This window comes from Halyomorpha halys, unplaced genomic scaffold, assembly GCF_000696795.3.
Source record: "Halyomorpha halys isolate HHAL.00 unplaced genomic scaffold, Hhal_1.1 Scaffold2.1, whole genome shotgun sequence".
In the NCBI taxonomy this organism is placed as follows: Eukaryota; Metazoa; Arthropoda; class Insecta; order Hemiptera; family Pentatomidae; genus Halyomorpha; species Halyomorpha halys.
Window position 1 is genome coordinate 333,626 of NW_027111560.1, and position 22,153 is coordinate 355,778.

At 30.4% G+C, this 22,153-nt stretch overlaps 1 protein-coding gene across 1 annotated transcript in view; it reads right to left on the reverse strand.

Moving 5' to 3' along the window:
- Positions 1 to 3,120: 3,120 nt before the first annotated feature.
- Positions 3,121 to 22,153, reverse strand: part of LOC106680502 (uncharacterized) — a 52,759-nt gene continuing 33,726 nt past the window's right edge. Inside the window, exons 2-7 of the mRNA XM_014420297.3 lie at positions 13,588 to 13,744; positions 9,204 to 9,541; positions 8,071 to 8,189; positions 6,304 to 6,438; positions 5,146 to 5,274; positions 3,121 to 3,372 (exon numbers count right to left, since the gene is read on the reverse strand). Of these exons, the coding sequence (XP_014275783.1) occupies positions 3,273 to 3,372; positions 5,146 to 5,274; positions 6,304 to 6,438; positions 8,071 to 8,189; positions 9,204 to 9,541; positions 13,588 to 13,744 (978 nt within the window). The 3' untranslated portion in view covers positions 3,121 to 3,272. The remainder of the gene's footprint in view (positions 3,373 to 5,145; positions 5,275 to 6,303; positions 6,439 to 8,070; positions 8,190 to 9,203; positions 9,542 to 13,587; positions 13,745 to 22,153) is intronic.

A 22,153-nucleotide genomic window follows, 5' to 3' on the forward strand; every position in this document is an offset into this window, starting at 1 on the left:
TATTCAATTGGTTCCGTATTATTTTTCAAGTATTTGGACAGGTCTAGAACAGTTTTAGGACGTTGGAAGGTCCATGGTGGATGATTATTCATGAATGGAAAATAGGTAGTTAAATGTGACTTATTGCCACAATTAAGATGTAGAATCGGCCCGAGGTTTTCTGGTGCACTCAGTATTTTAAGGCTGAAAATATATTTAAATTAAAAGAATTGAAGAAATTATAAACCAATTTAATAACAACTAAAGTGACTGAAATGGTGTTTCATATTGTTTTCATTTATTTCAAACCAATAAATACCAGAAAAGAGAGAATTTACTATATTTAAGGAAAATTTGACAAAATAATTAAATTATAAGAAGGCTATTGTTCCCGAATAAATTAACTTCATACATAAATATGTTATTCGCTTCAAGTTAAAGTATTTACATAGGACAAAGATGATATGATCTCAAGAGTTTTCAGCTCTGGTTTATAAGAAGTAGTCTTTATATTATTGCAGATTTAGTTCATAGTCTTTTTAATTACATTATTTTGAAACCAATGCTTTAAATGTGATATTTTCAATATTAGTTATTTTTAGCCTTTCAGGTTTTGGTTATTGTAAATAAATAATTTTGTGTATATTATTTTAAATGTAATATATGTTTGTAAATATGAAATTTTATAGCTGTTGCATAGATATTTGTAAATGTGTAAATATATATATTAGATTTAATTTTTTTAAATTCATTATACACTTTGACAATGTGTATAAAAAAGACTGTGAAAAGCATCACACAGGCACTTAAATTTATGTATTTATATAAAGAGATTAATTCATTTTAGCATACATCATAGCAAGATAATAATGGTCTGGTGTATGTTAAAATCAAACACCCTGTATTTATATGTGTATATAAAATAGTGTATGAAAACCAAGTATTAATGTATAAGTATATAATGCATTGTTTAACTGAAGTAGTACCATTATTGATAGATTTTGTTTAAAAGATATAAGATGTATTTAGCCACTTTTTTTTTTGTTTTATAAAGATAATGTTTAAATTTGTTGATTTTAGAACGACAGTTAAGAATCCTGCTGAATTAGAGAGAGAGAAATACTTTATTTATCTATGCTGCCTAAATACATTAGGTTGCTATCTCACACAGCATACTTATCAACCCGTAATCGGACATATATAAATTACACATACATGGTATAATCAGAAAAAAAAAAAAGAGATACAATAATAGGATATAATAAACAATTTTTTTCACCCCTACAGTTTCCTTTTACAATCCATTTCGGTCTGTACAACAAATACAAATGTTTCATTCATTCCTATTTTTCTTTCTCATTTCTGCTCCTCCAATTTCACTATATATAATAATCACTATAATAACTCTGAAGTGGTTTGCAATTTAAGTACAATTTATTTTGCTAAATTTTTTTAAAAAGAAGAAGAAAATATTTATTAAGTAAAAAAACAAGTCCTTTAAATTAAAGTCATTCTTTAATATTTTTTATAGCATCACAGGAACTATAATTTTTTTAATCGTTAAAAGTGAAATTAATATCATTGCAGATTAAAGAGAAACTTGTTTAGCTCAAAACATCCATTTTAATAAAAAAATTTCTCTTAAATATTGCTAAAGTATTGGCATCCAACTTGTGATAATGGCCATGTCTCCTAGGCATAACCTAGCTACATGCCTCATTGATATTTTATACCGAGTTAGTAATAATTTTTAATATTTAATATTCCTAAAGTCAAAAACATAAAATAAATTTTATTTTAAATTTATTTTAAATTTTATTTTTCTTTGTATAAAAATTTAAATATTCATTATTTTATTCCTCTTGTAATTATTATGCCTTACATTTGATGCAGGTGGCATTGACCTGATTTAGTTCTGAATGATTCTGGTAAAGTTGGATTTCTTGTTTATTGTCTTTTTAACTCATCCTTTGTGCAATATGGTTAATTGATAAGTATATAGCATGAATTTTTTTCCTTCTCTGATTATTTTGCTATTTTATAAAATACTCAATTCCGAAAATGGACTAAGAATTAAATTCAGAAATTTAATTATTTAGTTAAGGTAAGAAATGTACATAAAAAGCATATTACTGTCCACTAATGTTAATCTGAATTCCTAGGGCCTAAGCAAAAGCTTTGATTTTTAGAAATTTATTAAGTTCGAAATTATATGATGTTGAAGCTTTAAACTAATTTTATGACTGATTAGGCGAAGAAGATGGGTGTTTAACTATGAACATCATCGATTCTTTGAAAAGTTCTTGATTTCAAGAACACCCATGAACTTTTGTAATGGAGGTTGCTACTAGTTCCATTTTATAAAGGAATATTTGATCATGTGTAATATTTTCTTAATAATCTTATTACATCAGTTTTATTTAATTTAAATTCAATAGAACTTAATTATAATTTGATGCCAACAAATAATTTTTTGTATAATTTCATGAACTGATAAGTATTACAAGAAATAAGAAAATTTAAATGATACTTATGTGCAATAATATCAACATTTGTAACATCTCATGAACATTAATTATTTCACATTGCAGGAAAAAAATGTTCAAATTATATTTCACTTTGTTAAAGATGTTATTAGATCACTTTGCACCAAGAGGGATTTTGTCATATTTTGAGTTTTTGCAGATTTTTAGTTTTCAAAGTAATTTGTTTTGTTTTGAAGCACTTATTAAAAATATATTTTTCTCACTTTATGAAGAGTAACTTTGACTTAAAACTGACATGATCCCTTTTTATTTATTTATTTATTTTTTTTTTTTAGTCTAATAAGATTTATTTTGTGTCCATTCACTTTTTTTTCCAGTTGGTTGATCCTATAAAAAATTACATAAATGCCATATAAGATTGCTTACTTGACCATTATAAATAATGTGGCCTTTATGGAAGACTGTTAATATTACCCTTGAATGTGTTCATATTTGTAAACTATAGAGAAAGCCAAAATACTGAGCAATGAATGTATATATATTATGTTTATAAATTTCTATGTATATTTGTCATTATTTATAATTTTTTAATAAATCAATTTTTTTTAAATATTTAAAAAATTTTATTTTTCATAACTAACATAATTTCATAGGCTTTAAGGATTTTCAAAGTGAATAGATAATAAATAACAAAATAAATAAATTAATATATATTATAAATAAATATTTACAAAAGCACAACATAGGTAACTCTTGAAATTTGTACATCGTAGCTTGTGTGGTTTGTTATTTGTCTTTGTATTATAATTAGTAGAATGATGCAAGTCGAACTTGTTTTTCATATTCTTCGTTCTTTGGATTTTCTTCGCACATGTTGCCATTATTCGGAGGCCTCATCTTGTTGTATCTGAATAAAAAAGAAAATTATTAGTATTAATGTTATACATACTAGACTTGTACAAGAAATTTTAATTATACTCAAGAAATAAATTGTCTCCAAGTTAGTGAAGCTGTAGTAATTAATTAATTTAGTTAACTGGATTTTAAAAATTCAGAAATAAATTTATTAGAATAAACTGAAGTTAAATTATTACTAACAAGTAAACTTAATGGGAATGATACCCATATTAACGAAACTCAGTATATTTGTAGAACTTTAACAATACTTTGATTATTTTTGTCATATTTCTCCCAAAAATTAATAAATCCAAAATGAATATGGTATCAGCAGAACAATACCATAAAAGTGGTGGTTAATTTCAGTCAAATCCCAATGTTTTTTCCCACCTCTACAGCACTTCTGAATTTATTTAGAGGTTTTAAAATTTGTATACGAATTTGAGTAAAGTGCCTTTTAGAGTATTTAAATTTTTTTTTTTGTAGTTTTTGGTAGTTGGAAAGGGTTTGCATAAAAAATTGTTAACTAAAGTTAAACTTAAAAATTAAATTTTATATTTAAGATGAAATTTAAAACATTTTAATTTTAAGGCTAACTAAAACTAAATTTATCAATAGTATAAATATAAAAAATAATATAGCATAAAATAATAACAATATAGACATCAGGATTGTCATCTGACCGGTCATGTTGACCTCTCAAAAACAAAACAATAAGTTTTTATTACAAGCAAGCATTTTGGACAGTATATGTCATGCCATCTTCAGTTGGCCGTGTTCAACATAAAACATGTCACGGGAACTTGAGGGGCAACAAACCTTTTAATTTTGAGGGCAGTGCTTGTGTAAGTTCCTGTGACATATTGCCTGTCCTGACAATGGCTTTAAGGGGCCTCTACATGTTGGCCAAGCCATGGCGAACTCAGACATACGCGAGCGAGCATGTGGATGGGTGGCTTGGCTCGGTTGGCCTAGGCTCGTTGCCGATCCGTCGAGAGTCGGTTTTTTGGACACAGATCAAAGGGGTTCGTGAGAGCGCTCGTGTAGCATCTCCACCATTGTTCTTTGTCTAGTTGCAACTGAGAGCTGTTAAAGAGGTTAAAGGTGTTTGTTGGTACTTTTTATAATAAGTTTTATATTTAATCTTATTTATTTATATTTAATTTCCTTTTTTTTGTAATAAAAATAATATAATCCCAGTGCAATGGCTGAAACCATTAGTACGTCCGGCATGCTTGCCTCTCTGAATAACACTGACATGTGGATAGTCCGTTCTTTGTTTACCGAGCATTTGAACAAGCCTCCGATTCGTGGCAAGTAGTGGCAACATGTGGATCCGCCTTTATTACATGTCAGTTGATAATAAAAACTTAAAACTTTATTTTTGTTTTTCAAGACTGATTTCCTGACAATCTACAATTCTAATTTACTATACAATCATCCATCAACTCTTAGATATATCAAAAGTATAAAATTCAAATATATTCATGAAATATATATGTATGTATATGAAATATATTCAGATTTCAAATATCCCTTCAAAATAAATTAATTTTCTTTTAAAAAGTCACAAGTAAATGAAGATATAAAATTCAGAATAGTTGTTTTAATGTGGCAGTTGCATACGTTAAATAATATTAAACAAGCTGCCAGGAAAAAACAATATGTTATGCATTAGTCATTAAAGAGTGTTTATGTATTGATAAATTATTTTAACTATATTTAATAGTGACCCTTAAAAAATAATCAATTTTTGAAATAATGAAGAAAATATTTCACACACCTTATGAAATCTCCCTTGCAAAGCTTCCATGGTAATAAATCTATTTTTTCATGCAAGCTCCGTGATATATCTGGTGAAACAAAATTTGGATTTCCAGCTCCTGATCCCCTAGTTATCAATTTCCTCTGCCTGAAAGAGATATTAAAATACATTGAGTTTATAAAATAATTGAAAAATTTAAATTAATGTTATCAAATAATTTTAAAATAAAAAGTGACTTATTATTACATATGTACTTCCTTTAATTGGCATTAAACGATACTTGATGCACACCAACATTTCAGGAATAAATGATCCAAAAGATAATAACTGATAGATAAATAAATAACTAATCCATAAGATAATAACTGATAGATAGATAGATAACTGATCCATAAGATAATAACTGATGGATAAATATATAACTAATCCATAAGATAATAACTGATAGATGGACAGATAATAGATCCACAAGATAATAACTGATAGATAGATAACTGATCCACAAGATAATAACTGATAGATGGATAACTAATCCATATAATAATAGATAGATAGATACCTGATCCACAAGATAATAACTGATAGATAGATACCTGATTTATAAGATAATAATTGATAGATAGATAACTAGATTCTGAATATGAATTTGTTAACATAAGAATTTACCATGTTACTTCCATTTTTTCATACATAATCTGTATAAACTATTTTGTTATATTTTAAAACCATTTTGATTTTATAAAGTAATAGCTATTAAGAATATCAAGGACAATATTGTGAGTTTTTTTATAAATAATCCTAATAGCTATGATTTTATACAATTAAAATCATTTTAAAGTATTACAAAATAGTTTATATGACGAATTATGAATGAAGAAAATAGGAGTAATATGGTCAGTTTTGGATATGTCAGCAACTAAATATAAAAATATTATAATAACCCCAGTTGAAATATTGTAGTTTCCCCTGAATATGGGGCAATAACACTGAATCACTGAAAACTTAAGTTATGCGAATGAGCATTGTTTAATATTTTCATATAATACAAAGAAAGTGATTAATAAGGTGTTACTTTTATTATTAATTTATGATACAGAAGTCTTACCGCATTATATGTGTTTTAAACTAATTTATTTTTTAAGAAAATATCATTTTTTAAAAATTTTCATTCCTTACCTGTTGTAACAACAATGTTGCGCAGCCAAAGAAGTGCTTCCATGTGCTAAAAGAGACCGGATGCAATATTCAGCATTTGGCTTGTAAATATGTAGTCTTTCGCTATCCCCGCTTGCATCTTTCCATCGATAAAACCTAAAATTAATTTGTTTATTTATTGAATTATAATGTTAGATATGTCTGATTAAATCAAAACATTAATTTTTTTCATGTGTAAATTAACCCTGAGTGGAAATGTAAAGATTCTTTTCACAAGAACATAACAAAATAAATATCAACTGAACTTACCCCAAACCAACTTAAATAGTATTTTAGGTCTCTCGGCCTTTCAATAAGCTCAACCAGCAGGTACCCTAAGTTTTGAAAGCTGTAGCAGCCACTACTGTCACGCAACTATAACATTTGCAGTCATGACAGTACTGGTTTACTATCAAGACTTGCTTGGTAGTAGGTAGTATATTAACTATGTTCAGATATGCTACAACTATCTGGCATATAGAGATGCATGTTAAGTGAATTGTTGCACCTCATAATACTAACCTATACTATTTTAAGAACTTATGAATTTGAATGTTTACTTTTTGTTAATTAAACATGGTGACAGTTGTTTGTTTAATTTAATCATCAATTATTGTCATTCAGTCACTAAGTTGAACTGTTTGCAAGGTTAGTTTTAGTATCAACATGTAGGCAAACACTATCATACTTTGTCAATGTTGTAATATTAATTATAGGACAGATATCAGTCACATGAAATAATACACTCAGTGATATAAATCATGTTAACACTTCCTTTCATATAAAAATAGCAATTACCACAAAGTAAAGTATAATTGACCCAGGCAAGCATGAATTATAAATTCCTACTCAAAAGATGCTTTGAGCTTTCTATTTTAACGGTTGAAGCAACCCCATTACTACATATTGGACACCGCTAGTTATGAGCCATCTGGCGCTATCTAGCTGTTCACACATGAACCACTACGATCATCCTGCAAATATTGCATATAAATATCTATTCTATTTCTAGTAAATAAGTTAATCGTATTATTTAAATTAATAAAGATTACAGTAGAATCTTCTAATCCATTAAAAAGTAACTAATCTCTTAATAGAATTTAATAGCCCAGAGAGTTAACTAATCAAAAACTAGCCAAATCAAAGTTTGAATATCCCCATTCGGGAATCACCTCCTTAAGAGGCAGCGATTAATAAAATGGAGCAGTACATTCTAGAGCTATTTTTGGAATGTATATTGGACTTTTATTTCACTCTGCCTTCTCTGTATCTTTTCTCCTTCCTAAACCTTTTCTTCTTATCATAAGGACCCATAGCTAGTTCCTGTAAGACATGTCATCCCCTCCTCAACTGTAGGATGGTACCCCACGGAGTGTAATTTCCATCCTGTGAGGGTTTACGGCTAGTTCCCGTAAACCTCATCCAGTCAATTTGTCTCCTTACCAGCTAGCAGCTACCTAACCAACTCAACAAGCATTGTCGAGCCCTTCTGATGTAGATTATCGCTCATCTTCTATTGGAGTCAGAAATAATTAGTTATTCACATCTACTTCGACAATTTATTCAGAGAAACTTGGATAACAGTTCAGAATTTGTTGAACTAATGAAATCTAGTTTATAATTTAAATTACAAATAAAATTTAGCTATTTCAGGAGAGATATAATAAGCTATATTGAAAAGTTAGATTAACTATGCAACAGAAATCAATAAATAAAAAATAAATAGTTCACAAAATAAAGAATACTCACCGTTTCTGCGGTTCATCCCAAATTTTATCTTCATAAAAAATACTTGTTGGATAATTGCAAGGACATGAAGGAAGAGGGCCAAGAAATATATCTTGCAAGTGCTTTCTACAATCTAGTAACTAAAAAAAGAAATAAAATTAACAATAATGAGTTAAATCACCAATTCTTCAAATCTAAAATATAATAATAGTAATAATAAATTAGAATTACAAAAAAAAAAATATATATATATATATATGTATATACAGCTGACCATAAAAATTTAAATATAAGAAGATGGTCAGGGTTGCGGTAAAAAAAAAGAACAAATAGTTTATAACTTCTTATATTTATAAAATTCTTTATAAATTTATTCTTATATTTAAAAAAAAAATACTAAGAATTTTCAAATTGAACTAATGCAGACACTATTGAAAAAGTTAATTCAGACATTTATTATCATTTAAGCACCTCAACAAGAAAAAAAAAACTAACTAAATAAAACGATTTGTTCTTAGTTGAAAAATCATTCTTAATTTGACCCTTTATTTTAAATACTAAAAAAAAATTAAAATCTGTACCACTACAACCCATAAAGGGTCAGAGGTTTAATACTTTGTAAGGAAGTACTGTTACTAGAACAATGGTTGTGCAAGGAGGTGATTCAGTCAGAATCACGCTTGACTGTCAGATTTTTACCCAATTAAGGGGACCCAATTTATGAAGCTGGGTGAACGCCATGAGGTCACAGGGTCTACTCAGGCCAACAGTATAACAGAAAACAATTTTCTGCCCAACCGGATTCGACCCCAGGTCCTTATGTTAGTAGCATTGTGCCTTACCACGGTGCCACCACGCTTCCTCGTTTATAATACTACTTTCTAAAAATTAGACATTTAGTTGCTTTGTGTTTGTAGTAATAATACTTTTCTTAAATTACTAGTCTACGCAGTTGAAAGAATATAAAACAAACCAAAATATTGACAAAAAAATTCAAGATGGTGGCTGATTAATATGATACCAGTCAGGTTAATGAGTGGAGGAAAGGTTTCCCTCCTTGAGCATCACACTTCCACCGACAGGGTTCTCTGTTAACTTTTCAAGCTATACTGATACATTAATAACTATAAAATTAGTCAACAAATTAAAAATACCTTTTCACAAGGTGTGCTGTTCTCGAGGTGAGCTTTAGATGGGCCAGAAACTGCTCCAATCAGTTTGGAAACGGCTGCACCGAAGTTTATCTGCAATTCGTCTGTGAATAGGTTTATATCGAAATCGTAGTCGGCTTTGTCCTCCAACCTCGGTTCTTCCGGAGTATCCTCTCTGGCTTGGCTGATCTTGAGGCCTATCACAACGTTGGTCGAATTGTAGACAGTCTCTGCACCTGTGTCCTTCTCTAGCATCGAAAATCCTGTCTCGTTACCCTCTGAATATGGAAGATTCACTGTTAATGTTCTGGTGTTGAGTAAGATTTTCTGCACCTCGTCGCCTGGCCTCATGGAAAACATAAGAGGTAAAACTACATGTACAATTCATTGCAAAATTACTTATTGCTTAAGAAATTATAAAATAGCAGTTATTTTATTTATTGAAATGTATAGAATAACCAGGGTCATCTTAACTACATTGGGGTCTGGTACTTTGAGGACCTCCAGATTAGAGAACCTCAAAAGACTATCTTTGGGTTATCAACAGAAATAACAAATTTAGTATCTTATGATAGTATAGTATCTTATGGCCCGCAATTCTTCACCTGTATGGCAGACTTGCAGAACTTACCATTAAACACACTTTAACTGAATGCAGAGTATATGACTCCCTCAAAGTGACCAAGTTTCTCAATCACTCCACATTTTACTATAAACATTAATAAAATTTTCCCAGTGGTTCCCATGTTTTAATAGTTATACATTTTTATATAATAGTGGCCATGAATCCGGACCCTTGCCCTGTTCAGTGTGTGGTAGTGAGTGCAGATTAAAAGTCTAGAATTAGTAGACTATTCTTTGAGAATTATGAAATTACGGCAATAATGATCCAAGTGGTTGGATGCCTTTAAAAAATTAAATAAAAAAAAAAGAAAAATGTATACAAGTACTCAATTTTAGTGAAACTCTGCAAGAATTATTTGATGTTCTGATGAAATAAATCAAAAAACTTTTTTTAATAACAAAGACATCTAGGAAGAGAGTACTGTAGCGACGCCATCTATGAGCTAGCAAAAGAACTAACAACTTCATAGCTGCCCTAAAAGAGAGCGCCACTCATGAAGTAAAATAAAATATATGGTCATCACTAAAAACGTTTTTATATAATAGAGAGATATACCTCCAGCAAATCATACAATAGCTATTTGAATTTACTCGAGTTAGTTGAATTTTTATTACGTTCCTTTATAAAATACCAAACGGATGACACATTTTGCAATGGCTCTGGAACTAAATAAATAACATCACTGCGTATTACATACTAAAATGCATGTATATATCTAATTGTGTTTGGGAAAACTCTGATTCTTCCGATCAGTCTGCGCACCCCCCCTCCCCCCATTCCTGCGAGGTGGCAGGGCAGGAAGGGCTCCAAAACCCTGTAAACATTACCCCTTAACTCCTTTCATATCTTGCATCCCCTCTCCCTCTCCTACTATTTTTCGATTTCTGACTTTTTTTATTTACCATTATCGTTCATCTATAACTACTATTTGTTTTATTTTCTACTCTCTTTTTAACTACCACAAGGAGGTCCCTCACCTCCAACTATTTTCTAGTCGTATTCCCATGGAACGGACACATCAAAACATCAGATAAGTATTTCACCGTATACCTTCAAGTACCTATGGTAGAAAAAGGTAATATCCGATCTCAATTACGTAACCATACGCAATGCAGCCTATTAATTTAATTTTTTTTTCTGTTTTAGAGGGATCGGAAAAAAAAACAACTCTGAATTGTATTGAATTGAAATAATACCCCATTTATTCCTGTCGAACAGATCCGCTACCTTGGGCTACATTTGGACAAGCGATTAACCTGGAATCCTCACACCAGACTGAAAAGACAGGAAACTGCACGTCGATTTCGACTATTACAGCACTTACTAGATAAACGGTCTAAACTTCCAACACATTACAAAAGATCTACATGACTGTAATAAGGCCAATCTGGAAATATGGAGTTGAGCTTTGGGGCTCCACTAAACCTTCCAATTCCTCTCGTATTCAATCCTTACAATCAAAAATCCTTCGTAAAATCCTCAACGCTCCTTACTTTGTCACAAATAAAATCATACATAAAGACCTTAATGTTCCTTATGTAACCGATCTGGCCCGAACCAGATGTCACTCCTTCCATTATAAACTCTCTAACCACTCAAACCCCCTAGTTTCTAATCTTGGATCCTCTTCCATTCCTGACAATCCTCCGAGGCACCTGAAAAGAAGATGGTCTCAGAGACCAGCTAATGTAAAATGTCATTAGAGTGCTACCAATGGGTAGTTTCTCTACACGCCTGTAACACTCCAATCTAACTTAGATCAGATTTACTAAATGTATTATAATGTACAGTTGTAAATAGCAATAAATAAATATTTAAAAAAAAATCGATTTAATAGATTGATTTTTTAACCGCTTTGTTCGATAATTATGCTTTCTTACCTAACTTCGAGCGACGTAAAGTGGGAACTGACTATATTATAATTATCCGTTATACGATGTGGATACACAGAAGTAGGCATTCCCTTTTCTCAGAAATTTCTCTGGAAAGGAACAACGAAAGGGTTCAAGGTAGGCCCTCTGAATACCTCACTTCGTGCGGGAAAAAAAATTCTAGAAACTTCATAGAAAATAACGTACGGTTCCAATGCGCGGAGAAAGTATTTATGGTCTACTCTTCGCCATTCAGGAACTAATTTCCTTAAACCGTAAACTTTTTGTTAACAGAACAATTTATGGATGTCTAGTTTCTTTTTTTTTTTTTTTTTTTTTTTTTAGGGTCATAGTTTCTACCTCTCATAGAATTCCACCTTTAACCTTTCATGCGTTTCAAAGCCTTTGTTTTAATTCTAGAAAAACTACCTACAGGAGACTATCCCTTTGTTATTTTTCAAATACTAAATTCAATGATATAATAAATAATTTGTTGTTTATTAGTTTTGATGACCCAAAGGCGTTAAGAAAATAAACACTCTAATCTGAAGACACCGTACTTAACAAACAGTGCTATCGGCTTCAGGTCAACCTAACCGCGGCGACTAACGCAGATGAATAAAGTTGTCACCCAATTTTTGATTACTTTAATGAAAACTATGTATTGGAGAAGTTTGTCGGGGGGTGCGGTCAGCAAAGAACAACATAAATGAACAAAACTATATTTATTTATTTTATGCCGAGGTTACGACCTGAGTTTCAGGTCATCATCAGGGGTTGTGGCGCAGAAGGTAGGACTGCAACTGCTACTGAAACGTCGGCATAAAATAAATAAATATGGTTTTGTTTATTAATGTTGTTCTTTGCTGACCGCACCCCCCGACAAACTCCTCCAATCATTAATCTGAATTAGATTTATTTATTGATAGATATTACAATCTGCCACACAGTTGTGGGCAATAGGTAATATTGATGAATGATCTCATACATACTAAAATTAAAATAAAATAAATAAGTAAAAAAAAAAAAAAAAAACAACCTCTTAAAATATATACAAACAAAAGAATAGACAAATGAACGTAATCAGACCTATCTGTATGAAAAATAAATAAAATAACATAATGATAAAATAATATATACAATATTTACAGAATCGACCTGAGGATCCCTGAGCCCACTCTATCCCCCACGTGTGAGAGGTAGAGCAGAGCTCGAGAGATATTAGTATTATTACCACATTAGTTTCTACACTTGTACTATGAACTAATACTATTAGCTTTCATTATGAAACAGGGCCCAGATGGATATTATCACTCATATTAAAGCTAGTTTAATGTAATATAAAGTAGTTTATTCTCGTAGGAGTAGTAGTTTATATGATATTTCCATATGAATATGAAATTTTGTCTCAACAACTAGAAATCAATTTATTTTGGTAAATATCATAAAAACAACTACTTCTACGAAAATAAACGTATAAACTACTTAATAGCATATTAAATTAATAGACATCTGTACGACTCATAGTTCCTGAGATATAGATTTCCCATAATAAATTCACCAACAACCGATTTTTTAAGAAATATTGGTTTTTAAAAAAATGTATCTTGTGGACTATTCAATGTAAAAAGTTTTATTAGGGTTCATACTTTCGAAAATTTACTCTACTTTAAATGATGTTCTCTTAGGTTTTCTGGTGTTGTTGGTAGTTTTTAAGATACAGAGCTCCGAATGAAAAATAATTTTGTTTTAACTTTTTGAAACAGCCGCCATTTTCTAATTGTAAAGTAACTTACTTTTTTCTCCTCTTGGGCTATTGTAATATACGTTTAAGTATGATGGGTAAGAATTTAATAAATATGTAAGATACAAATTAAATAAAATTTCTTACCAAGAAGAGCTATTGTCCGATTTTGTACTAAATATTGCTTTTCGACAAAGCGTCGCGTCGATGCATTTTTTAACCGGTGCCTCTTTTTCCCTCGCCCATGGCCAGTCTTCACCTTTTTCTTTCTTCTTCCATGTCGTATAACATCACCGATGATCTCCTAGAAAAAAAACAAAAGACATAGGTATTAAAAATAATAATTTGGTTCATTTTACAACCGCCATTTTACACATTATACATCTGTTGATCGATAAGCATTAAAGTTTAGTAACCGTTAAATTAAAGTTTAGTGAAAGTGAATATGACACTAGCTTCACTACCATTACATGAACTATCAACTTCATGCCAGGCATAGTGTAAAAGGGAAAACTGTCATGACAGTAACTCTTGTACAACTTGTACTATGACATTGGCTGCAATTGGTCCTGCAATCGCTAAAAAATTTCACTCCATAAGTAAATTCTTCATGGTCAAAATAAAAACCTGCAATTCTGTATAACCGGCCATTATAAACTCACTTTTTTTTTTTTTGAACCTTTTTTGGATAGTAATATAAGTATTAACATTTGCTAATAGACGCTGCCCCATTTATCAAGTCGCGCATGCGCAAGCGTGAGGGTGGATTATTTGGCTTGGTTGGTACAAGCTGGCCTTAATTTTTGGCCCCGTCGAGTGTCAGCTTTTGGGCACAAATCAAAGGATGTTGATTCCACACGTTTGTGTTCAGTCCATTGTTTTAGAATTGCCTACAGATTTAGAGTAAAAACATTGTTTTAAGTATTGTTAATCAACTTTAGCAGTTTATTTAAAATAGCAGAGATATATATTTATAAAGACATTATATGTTTAGGTAATTAAATTAACAAGTTGAATTTATAGGTTATGTAATATTTCTATGGATTTTTATCATCTTCCACCAACTTTGTTGATATTTACTTTTCCTTTTATTTAGCCTATATTTACTTAGTTCCTTTTTATAATAAAAATCGAATGTTATAGCCGACAAAGGCCAAGAGAACATACAAGCATAAAGAACCATGATAAAAACAAATAAACTTCTATGGCGACACGAACTTGAATGAAGGCAAGGATATCCTACCATCGATGCTAACCACTCACCCCTCTGAGAATAGTTAATTAAATAAGACATATGTGTGACTACTTAGAAGCAATACTCTTACAAGAGAAGAGCGTAGAGAAGGAATGAGCTGAGCAAGCGGTCGGAAATAAACAAGATTAGAATTAGAAGGCTGTTAGGATTAGATTAATGGGAAGTGAACCGTAGGGAGCCAAATCAGCAGCGAGATCCCAGCGGAGCGATAGCGGCTCTTTCATCCTCCGACCTCTTTGTGTCCTCTCCACGGCCTGCTTTATATTAGCCTCTTCTATAACATAGCTCACGCTCTTCCTTCTCTTACATCATTCTGGCCGTCTTCTTATTTTATAAAGATGAACTCGGCCATGTTGAAAGAAAAATTACAAGAAATTATACTATTAACTTATAACTATAACCAGTTCTTGTGTATGTAATAATTAAAAGTGGAGAAAAATACAATATAATAGTAAATTCTTACACTTTCATTACTAAATATTTTTTATTTCAAAGGCTAATGGAATAGTTGCATCTAGTGATCTAGTAAGCTATGGCACATCATGTCGTAGCAAGCACAGCTAAAAGTTTTTTTTTTTTTTAAATTGATAGATTTATTTATTGATAGATATTACAATCTGCCACACAGTTGTGGGCAATAGGTAATATTGATGAATGATCTCATACATACTAAAATAAAAATAAAATAAATAAGTAAAAAAAAAAAAAAAAAACAACCTCTTAAAATATATACAAACAAAAGAATAGACAAATGAACGTAATCAGACCTATCTGTATGAAAAATAAATAAAATAACATAATGATAAAATAATATATACAATATTTACAGAATCGACCTGAGGATCCCTGAGCCCTCTCTATCCCCCACGTGTGAGGGGTAGAGCAGAGCTCAAGAGATCCCAACGCATCCCTCTCGCCGCATCACCGGTAAGACAGCTAAAAGTAACATGTGGATGCTTTAAAGTAAAATTCCGTCCGTTATAACCTCATAACACAAAGCTAGGCGTACATCTACACCATTTTCCAAACTCATTAGTTCCAATTATGCATGCATGTAGAACGTATTTGGATTCATTTGTACCAACCAGCTTGCCTGAATTCTACGCTCTAGTCTCGATTATTTGGTACAATTGAAAGGGATCTCGAAAAAATGCATTAATTTAAAAAAAAAATCTTTAATTTTTAGAAGTGAATACTCCATAAGAATACTCCTTATTTATAAATTAAATGGTACGAGATTTGAAATTACTGACTTCGTGCACATATTTATTTATTTATAAAAATAAATAAATGATACTCAGTAACATCTATTTTTAATATAAAATTAAAATTTTGAAATATACTTAGTTTTAGAAACATATAAAGTTTCGTTTTTAAAAAAAAAATTTAATTTTGAGAAGTGAATATACTCCATATTAATAAATTATGTCGTACAAAATTTGAAATTAGTTAATGATTTCGTGCGCACATATATTTGTTTCTGGTTTATCACGATAAAGTGTGTTAAATGAAAAAAAATTGTATTAAATAGATAAATATTTTCTTCTTTTAGCTTGTCAAAACGATATAACACTTAACATGGTTGTTTAGGTCTGCTGAATGCAGGATGACGTCACGCAACAGAGCAGATGAGCTCAACACCATTTTGTCTGCTTTAGTTGTGATAGGTTAGTTGTTCATTGTTCGTGTTTGATTTGTGTTGTTTTGGAAAGAAAGGTTACAAAACAAGTTGCCAAGAAAATCCGCTAGGAGATGCTAAACATTTAACACATATCATCAACTTTACATTTGGCAGCTCACAATCCTATAGTTTTTTTTTTTCTTGCCAAGACTCCCAGAGGAGTCCTATACTGCCTATACCCATGGTTGGTGGTCAAAGTTCTTCATTTTGTGGGACCGCCACTCAATGAAAAAAGTCAACGTCCCAGGCCGGATTCGAACCAGCACCGCCAATAGACATCAAATAGGTAAGACTGTGTCTTAACCATTGAGCTATGGGCGGCCCAATCCTATACTTATGTTAATGCTTTTAACATTTAATACATCATGAATGCCCTCCCCTCCCCCATTGTTTTTGCACATAAATTGATTCAAAACCAACTTAACTACATATAGTTTGACATTACTAATGGTACTTAATAGTAATAAATACATAATAGATAACAGTAATAAAAACTGGTAATATAAATGTGTAATAAAAAAAATGGTAAAATTAATAAAAGAGTGAAAAGGAGTGCAATTTATCAATTATACCATTGCCCATTGCAGGCAGGTTGTGCGGGTATAGTAGCCTAATAAACGTACAATTCTACGTCTTCAGATGACATCGGTGTTCTTTCAACTAGTTCCTTCAACTAATTTTCTTTCAAATTAATCAAAATAAATTGCTCATTCTCTATAAAAAAAAAAAAAAAGTCAACCCGAAATGATGCATCATAAGTCTTAAATAATTTGTTAATTTTAGAAAACTATACCACAAAATAGAAAATAGCACCTTTTGGCCTTGAAAGCTCAGAAATGAACTTTAATATTCGTATCATTATATTTTTTTCTGTGGCATTAATTTAAAATATTAAACACTTTTTTGAGACTGGTTAATGTTGTTTAAATAAGTAATTTAATTTTTATACATTTTAATCTCAACACAATTTATTTTTCTTACAGGTCCGACGTTTCGGCCAATCCGGCCATCCTCAGAGACAATCTTAATACAATTTTGGAACCAAATGATTTAATCATGGTGATCACACAGGTAATAAAATTTTAACAAATAGTGACAGTGATAAATGAATTTTAATTTTTGTTTTTAATGTGAAAACTGACTAATTAGGTAATTAGACAAGAAAAATAAATTGTGTTGAGACTAAAATGGATAAAAATTAAATTATTTACTTAATAAATAATTCAAAACACTATCTAATTATAGTCTCAAAACCTTTATTTCTTTTACACGTCCAACGTTTCGGCCAATTCGGCCATCTTCAGGGACAATCTACTCAATATCACTATAAAAACATATAATTTAACACTTTAAAAACTTCATTCAGGCTATTCTGCCCAGGTCAAAACATTTATATCTAATAAGTCAATTATCCATTAAAAACCATAGTCAAAATTATTTCTCTGCACACACTATTAATACACTTTTATAATAAAAGTGAAGGGATAAATTAAAAGTGTATTAATAGTGTGTGCAGAGAAATAATTTTGACTATGGTTTTTAATGGATAATTGACTTATTAGATATAAATGTTTTGACCTGGGCAGAATAGCCTGAATGAAGTTTTTAAAGTGTTAAATTATATGTTTTCATAGTGATATTGAGTAGATAGTCCCTGAAGATGGCCGAATTGGCCGAAACGTTGGACGTGTAAAAGGAATAAAGGTTTTGAGACTATAATTGAATAGTGCTTTGAATTATTTATTAAGAAATTACCAGTCTCAAGAAAAAATTTTAAGATTATAATTAAATTATTTATTTAAACATAATTAAAAATTAATTACATAGGTGCATTGATATTTTTTGCAACTCGAAATATCAAGTTTCATTTAATTTATTTTTTTTTAATACCTATAAATTGCATCAATGCATAAAAAAAAATTATTTAATAAAAACTATTAATTCCTTTTATTTTCTTATACTGAAAACCTAAAGATGAGGTAAACTTAATTTAAAATTTTTAAATTTTTAGTTCGTTTAAAAAGTGTTAATTTTTAATAAATGATAAATTTTAAAAATTCACAAAATTAAGTAAAATTTTCACCTTGCTATATACCATCTTCTGGAGTACACAGTGTGTGATTACCGAATCTGATAAAAAATTATTTGTTGATTTTATATTGAAAAAAAATACACTTTAAAACTGCTTTATTGTATATTCAGAATTTTGAAAATGATATCGACATGTTTTTTCTACCAACATAAATTTGTGTTCTGGAGCAGATTAAAGTAAAAATATAAATGTTAAAAATAATAAAATCGAACTATAAATTTAATTTTTAAAACCCCACCATAATAGACATGACAGAAGAACAGAAGAATCTTAGAAGAAATCCAGATAACCAAAAATATCAACAATACTTTATATTACAAAACTGAAAGAAAAACTTATATACACACAATGCAGACATAATAAATAGGCTAAACATATAAGTAGAGACAGATGGAATCAGTAAACCATTTAATAATTAAATTCTATTCAAAACAATAATATTCAAACCGAATAGCTAAAGTTATTAGATATTAAATTTTAATAACTTAATAAATATTAAATGTATTAATAAGGAGATAAGCAAACAGTACACAGCCATATTGATATGTCCAAAGAGGTAATACATTGAATAACTTAACATGTACTAAAGGGATAGATGAATGTATCAACAGTGAATGTTATTGTTTAAATAACGGTGTATTATATTTTTTAATTATGTAATAATGAAGACAACATTTCAAAAAAGAAATGGATATATTTGACTATAAGGTAAAATTGAGTATATGTTTTAATTATATACCTAAATTTTTAGTAAAAGTTATATTAAATGTTACAATTGTAGGAATAATAGAATAGTAGAAATATAGGAAACACCCCGAAACGATAAATATAGAGTATTAATAATATTCTAAAAGAAGTTTCTTTTCTCCTCACCATCCTTAATATATATAGAATAAACAACTCCATAGGAAATAAAATCAAGAATAAAAATAATCGATGTTTATCCAAATAAATTTTTAAAAAAAATATTTCAATTACTAATTAAACTAACTTTAAATTTGTTTTCATGCCGAATAGTGGAAGATTTTGATTCAAAACCATTGTGTTGAAAATATCGTCGAAAAGAAAAAAGATCAGAGGGGATTCAAAATTTTGAATTAATAAATTACGATTTGGTTAGAAACATTGTGTCTCGAAAAGTTTTAATCGTCAAAATCTCGTCCCGTTTACTTTTTTTGAACACATACGCGTATTGTTTTTTGTTTTACTAAAATAATTTTTTTCACCTCTTAAAAGATAAGAAAAAAAAATTTTTGTTTATGCATTTCTTCATTGTTTTGCAATCTACTAATGTTTACGAAAACATATACAATTTGTTCTACCAATTCTCTTTTAATTATCGCGTAGACAAAGTTTATTCCGGGATTATTTATAAAAATAAAAAGTTTTTCTTCAGCGCATCTTGACTGTTTGTGGCAATTTTAGTCAACCTTTACACATTCCGACTTCCGTTTGGACCGAAAGAGATCCATGATAATCAAAACTCCAACTATTCGAAAAATACGATATTTCGAAGGCAATCCTATTCACCAATGTATTTAAGATGAAATTAAACTGCAGAACTTGGATGGATTAGAATTTGACGAACACGCAGATTCGGTCGGAAAAGTAGTATTCGGGGTCTAAAAACCTTCGAACTTGTTTCAGAAAATTTCATTTCATAAGAAAGTGGCCCCCTCCTTTTTTTCTATACACGGCTGCACTTTTCTCCTTTGTTGATAATAAAAAGTTATACCAATTGTTTAACTAATAACTCTCTGTTTCTTACACCTTTGTAAACATAGCTAACAAATATACTTACAATATTTATATTTTTATCCTTATTCCTACATCGTAGAAAACTCGATAATTAGAATTCGATTTTCAGTTAATTCAAGAAATTTAACCTCTCTTTAACATGGACTTATTGAATTTATTGTTTAATCTTCTTTAATGTTTCACTTTAATAGCCTATATGTTTGTTGCCTTTTCATTCCACCATTACTGATACTACAAGGGATCTGAAAAAGACTACAGGATCTTCTAAGGTAGAAGAATTATTGTCGTACAACTTAAGAATAATTATACACTCTATAGTAATTACAGAAATATTTTATTTTTCTTTAGCTATGATAAAAAAAAAAAGTTGCTTCAGACATTACTAACGGTAATACAAGTACAGTTCAGAATAGCAAGGGGGAAAAAAAAGAACAGTTCCTCATTCCTCCAGACAGCGCTAGGAACTGGTTACAATAAGAAACAGTTCCATATTCTCCCGAAGAGCGCCAGGAACTGGTTACAACTCCTTTTCACCGATAATGATCTTTTCGGCCCCTTTCTCTCCCGAGAGGCCGCCACGAGCTATTAAGGAGCGGACAGACAAAGGATAGGAAGGCACACCTGCCGCGGGACGTAGACTTCCAGGAACCTGAGGTTTGTGGGGTTGATTTAGGATCCTCGCCGTAGGAGTCCTTGGTCGGGGAGGAACCATTGGCTCTTTGATTGAGGACTATAAAAGAGCGGCGGGAGAGAGAGAGAGAGAGAGACAATAATCTCGAATAGGACAATGAAGAGGGATCCGTTTGATCCTGCCGCCTCTCTCCCTCCGCTAATAATCTCTTCACTACCTGCCTCTATTGTAATCACTCCCTCTCCCTCTCCATCTCTCTCTCTCTTCCTTAAACCCTCTTAAAACACACATATTCCTCACACATGTATATTTCTCTGAGTAAGGAGACTGTATTTTAGGGGAAAAAAGTAAACGTATTCTCTATATATAAATCTACATTAATTTAAAACCAAATGGAATTATAAATATATACTATAGTCAACTTTTTTCATCTGAGACGTTCCATAATGAATGATAAATCCACTCAAGGATACACTTCTTACCAACCAATATACCAACAAGTTTTTCTATCAGATCTCTGCCTTTAAATTTATTCAATAAGAAATTATAACAGTGTGTAAAAACAATTTCTCTGTTTTTAATGCTATTAAAACAGGTCCTACAGGTATTATTATATTTGGAATCTTTATAACGTATTAAAAATAGAGTTATATTACCTATTATATTAATAGGTTTAGTTTTATTATATTATAAGCATAGATGTATAATTTAAGTAGGCTGTGTAATCACAGTGCATCCTACGTAACTAAATAGAAATGATATTCGGTTATATAATATGTTATATGTTAATATAGCCCCTTCGTATTGTGCTGTGAGAGATAAAATAGCAGAAATGTTTTCACGTGTAGGGGGGAAAATTTCATGTTTACAGTGGTTACCTTCGTTTCTTTACAACCTTTAATTTATGCGCTCCAGTTTTAAACCTATCATTAAAGTACTTAAAGAAGGGAGGGGGGGGGGAATTAGGGTTCGAAAAGGGGTCAGGATCTACACGTTTGCGATATCTTGCAAATACAAGACTCGTACAAATACCTGGTAAACAGAGGAAGCAACAAACCTCAGTATCAGTGTAGAGGTTTTAGGTTCAGGTACAGCGTAAGCGTAGCAGAAGTAGAAAATGCAACCAGCCCCGCGTTTTTATGTGTGCCGTGCCTTAGTATTTAAAAAACAATTTTTTTTTTCTTTTGTCGAAACCTTTATTATTAACACTAAACATACCATAACGGGTCAAATGACCCATTTTGAACTTTTCCATTGAAAATGCACGTATAATTTTATTGCGTTTGCACATTTGAC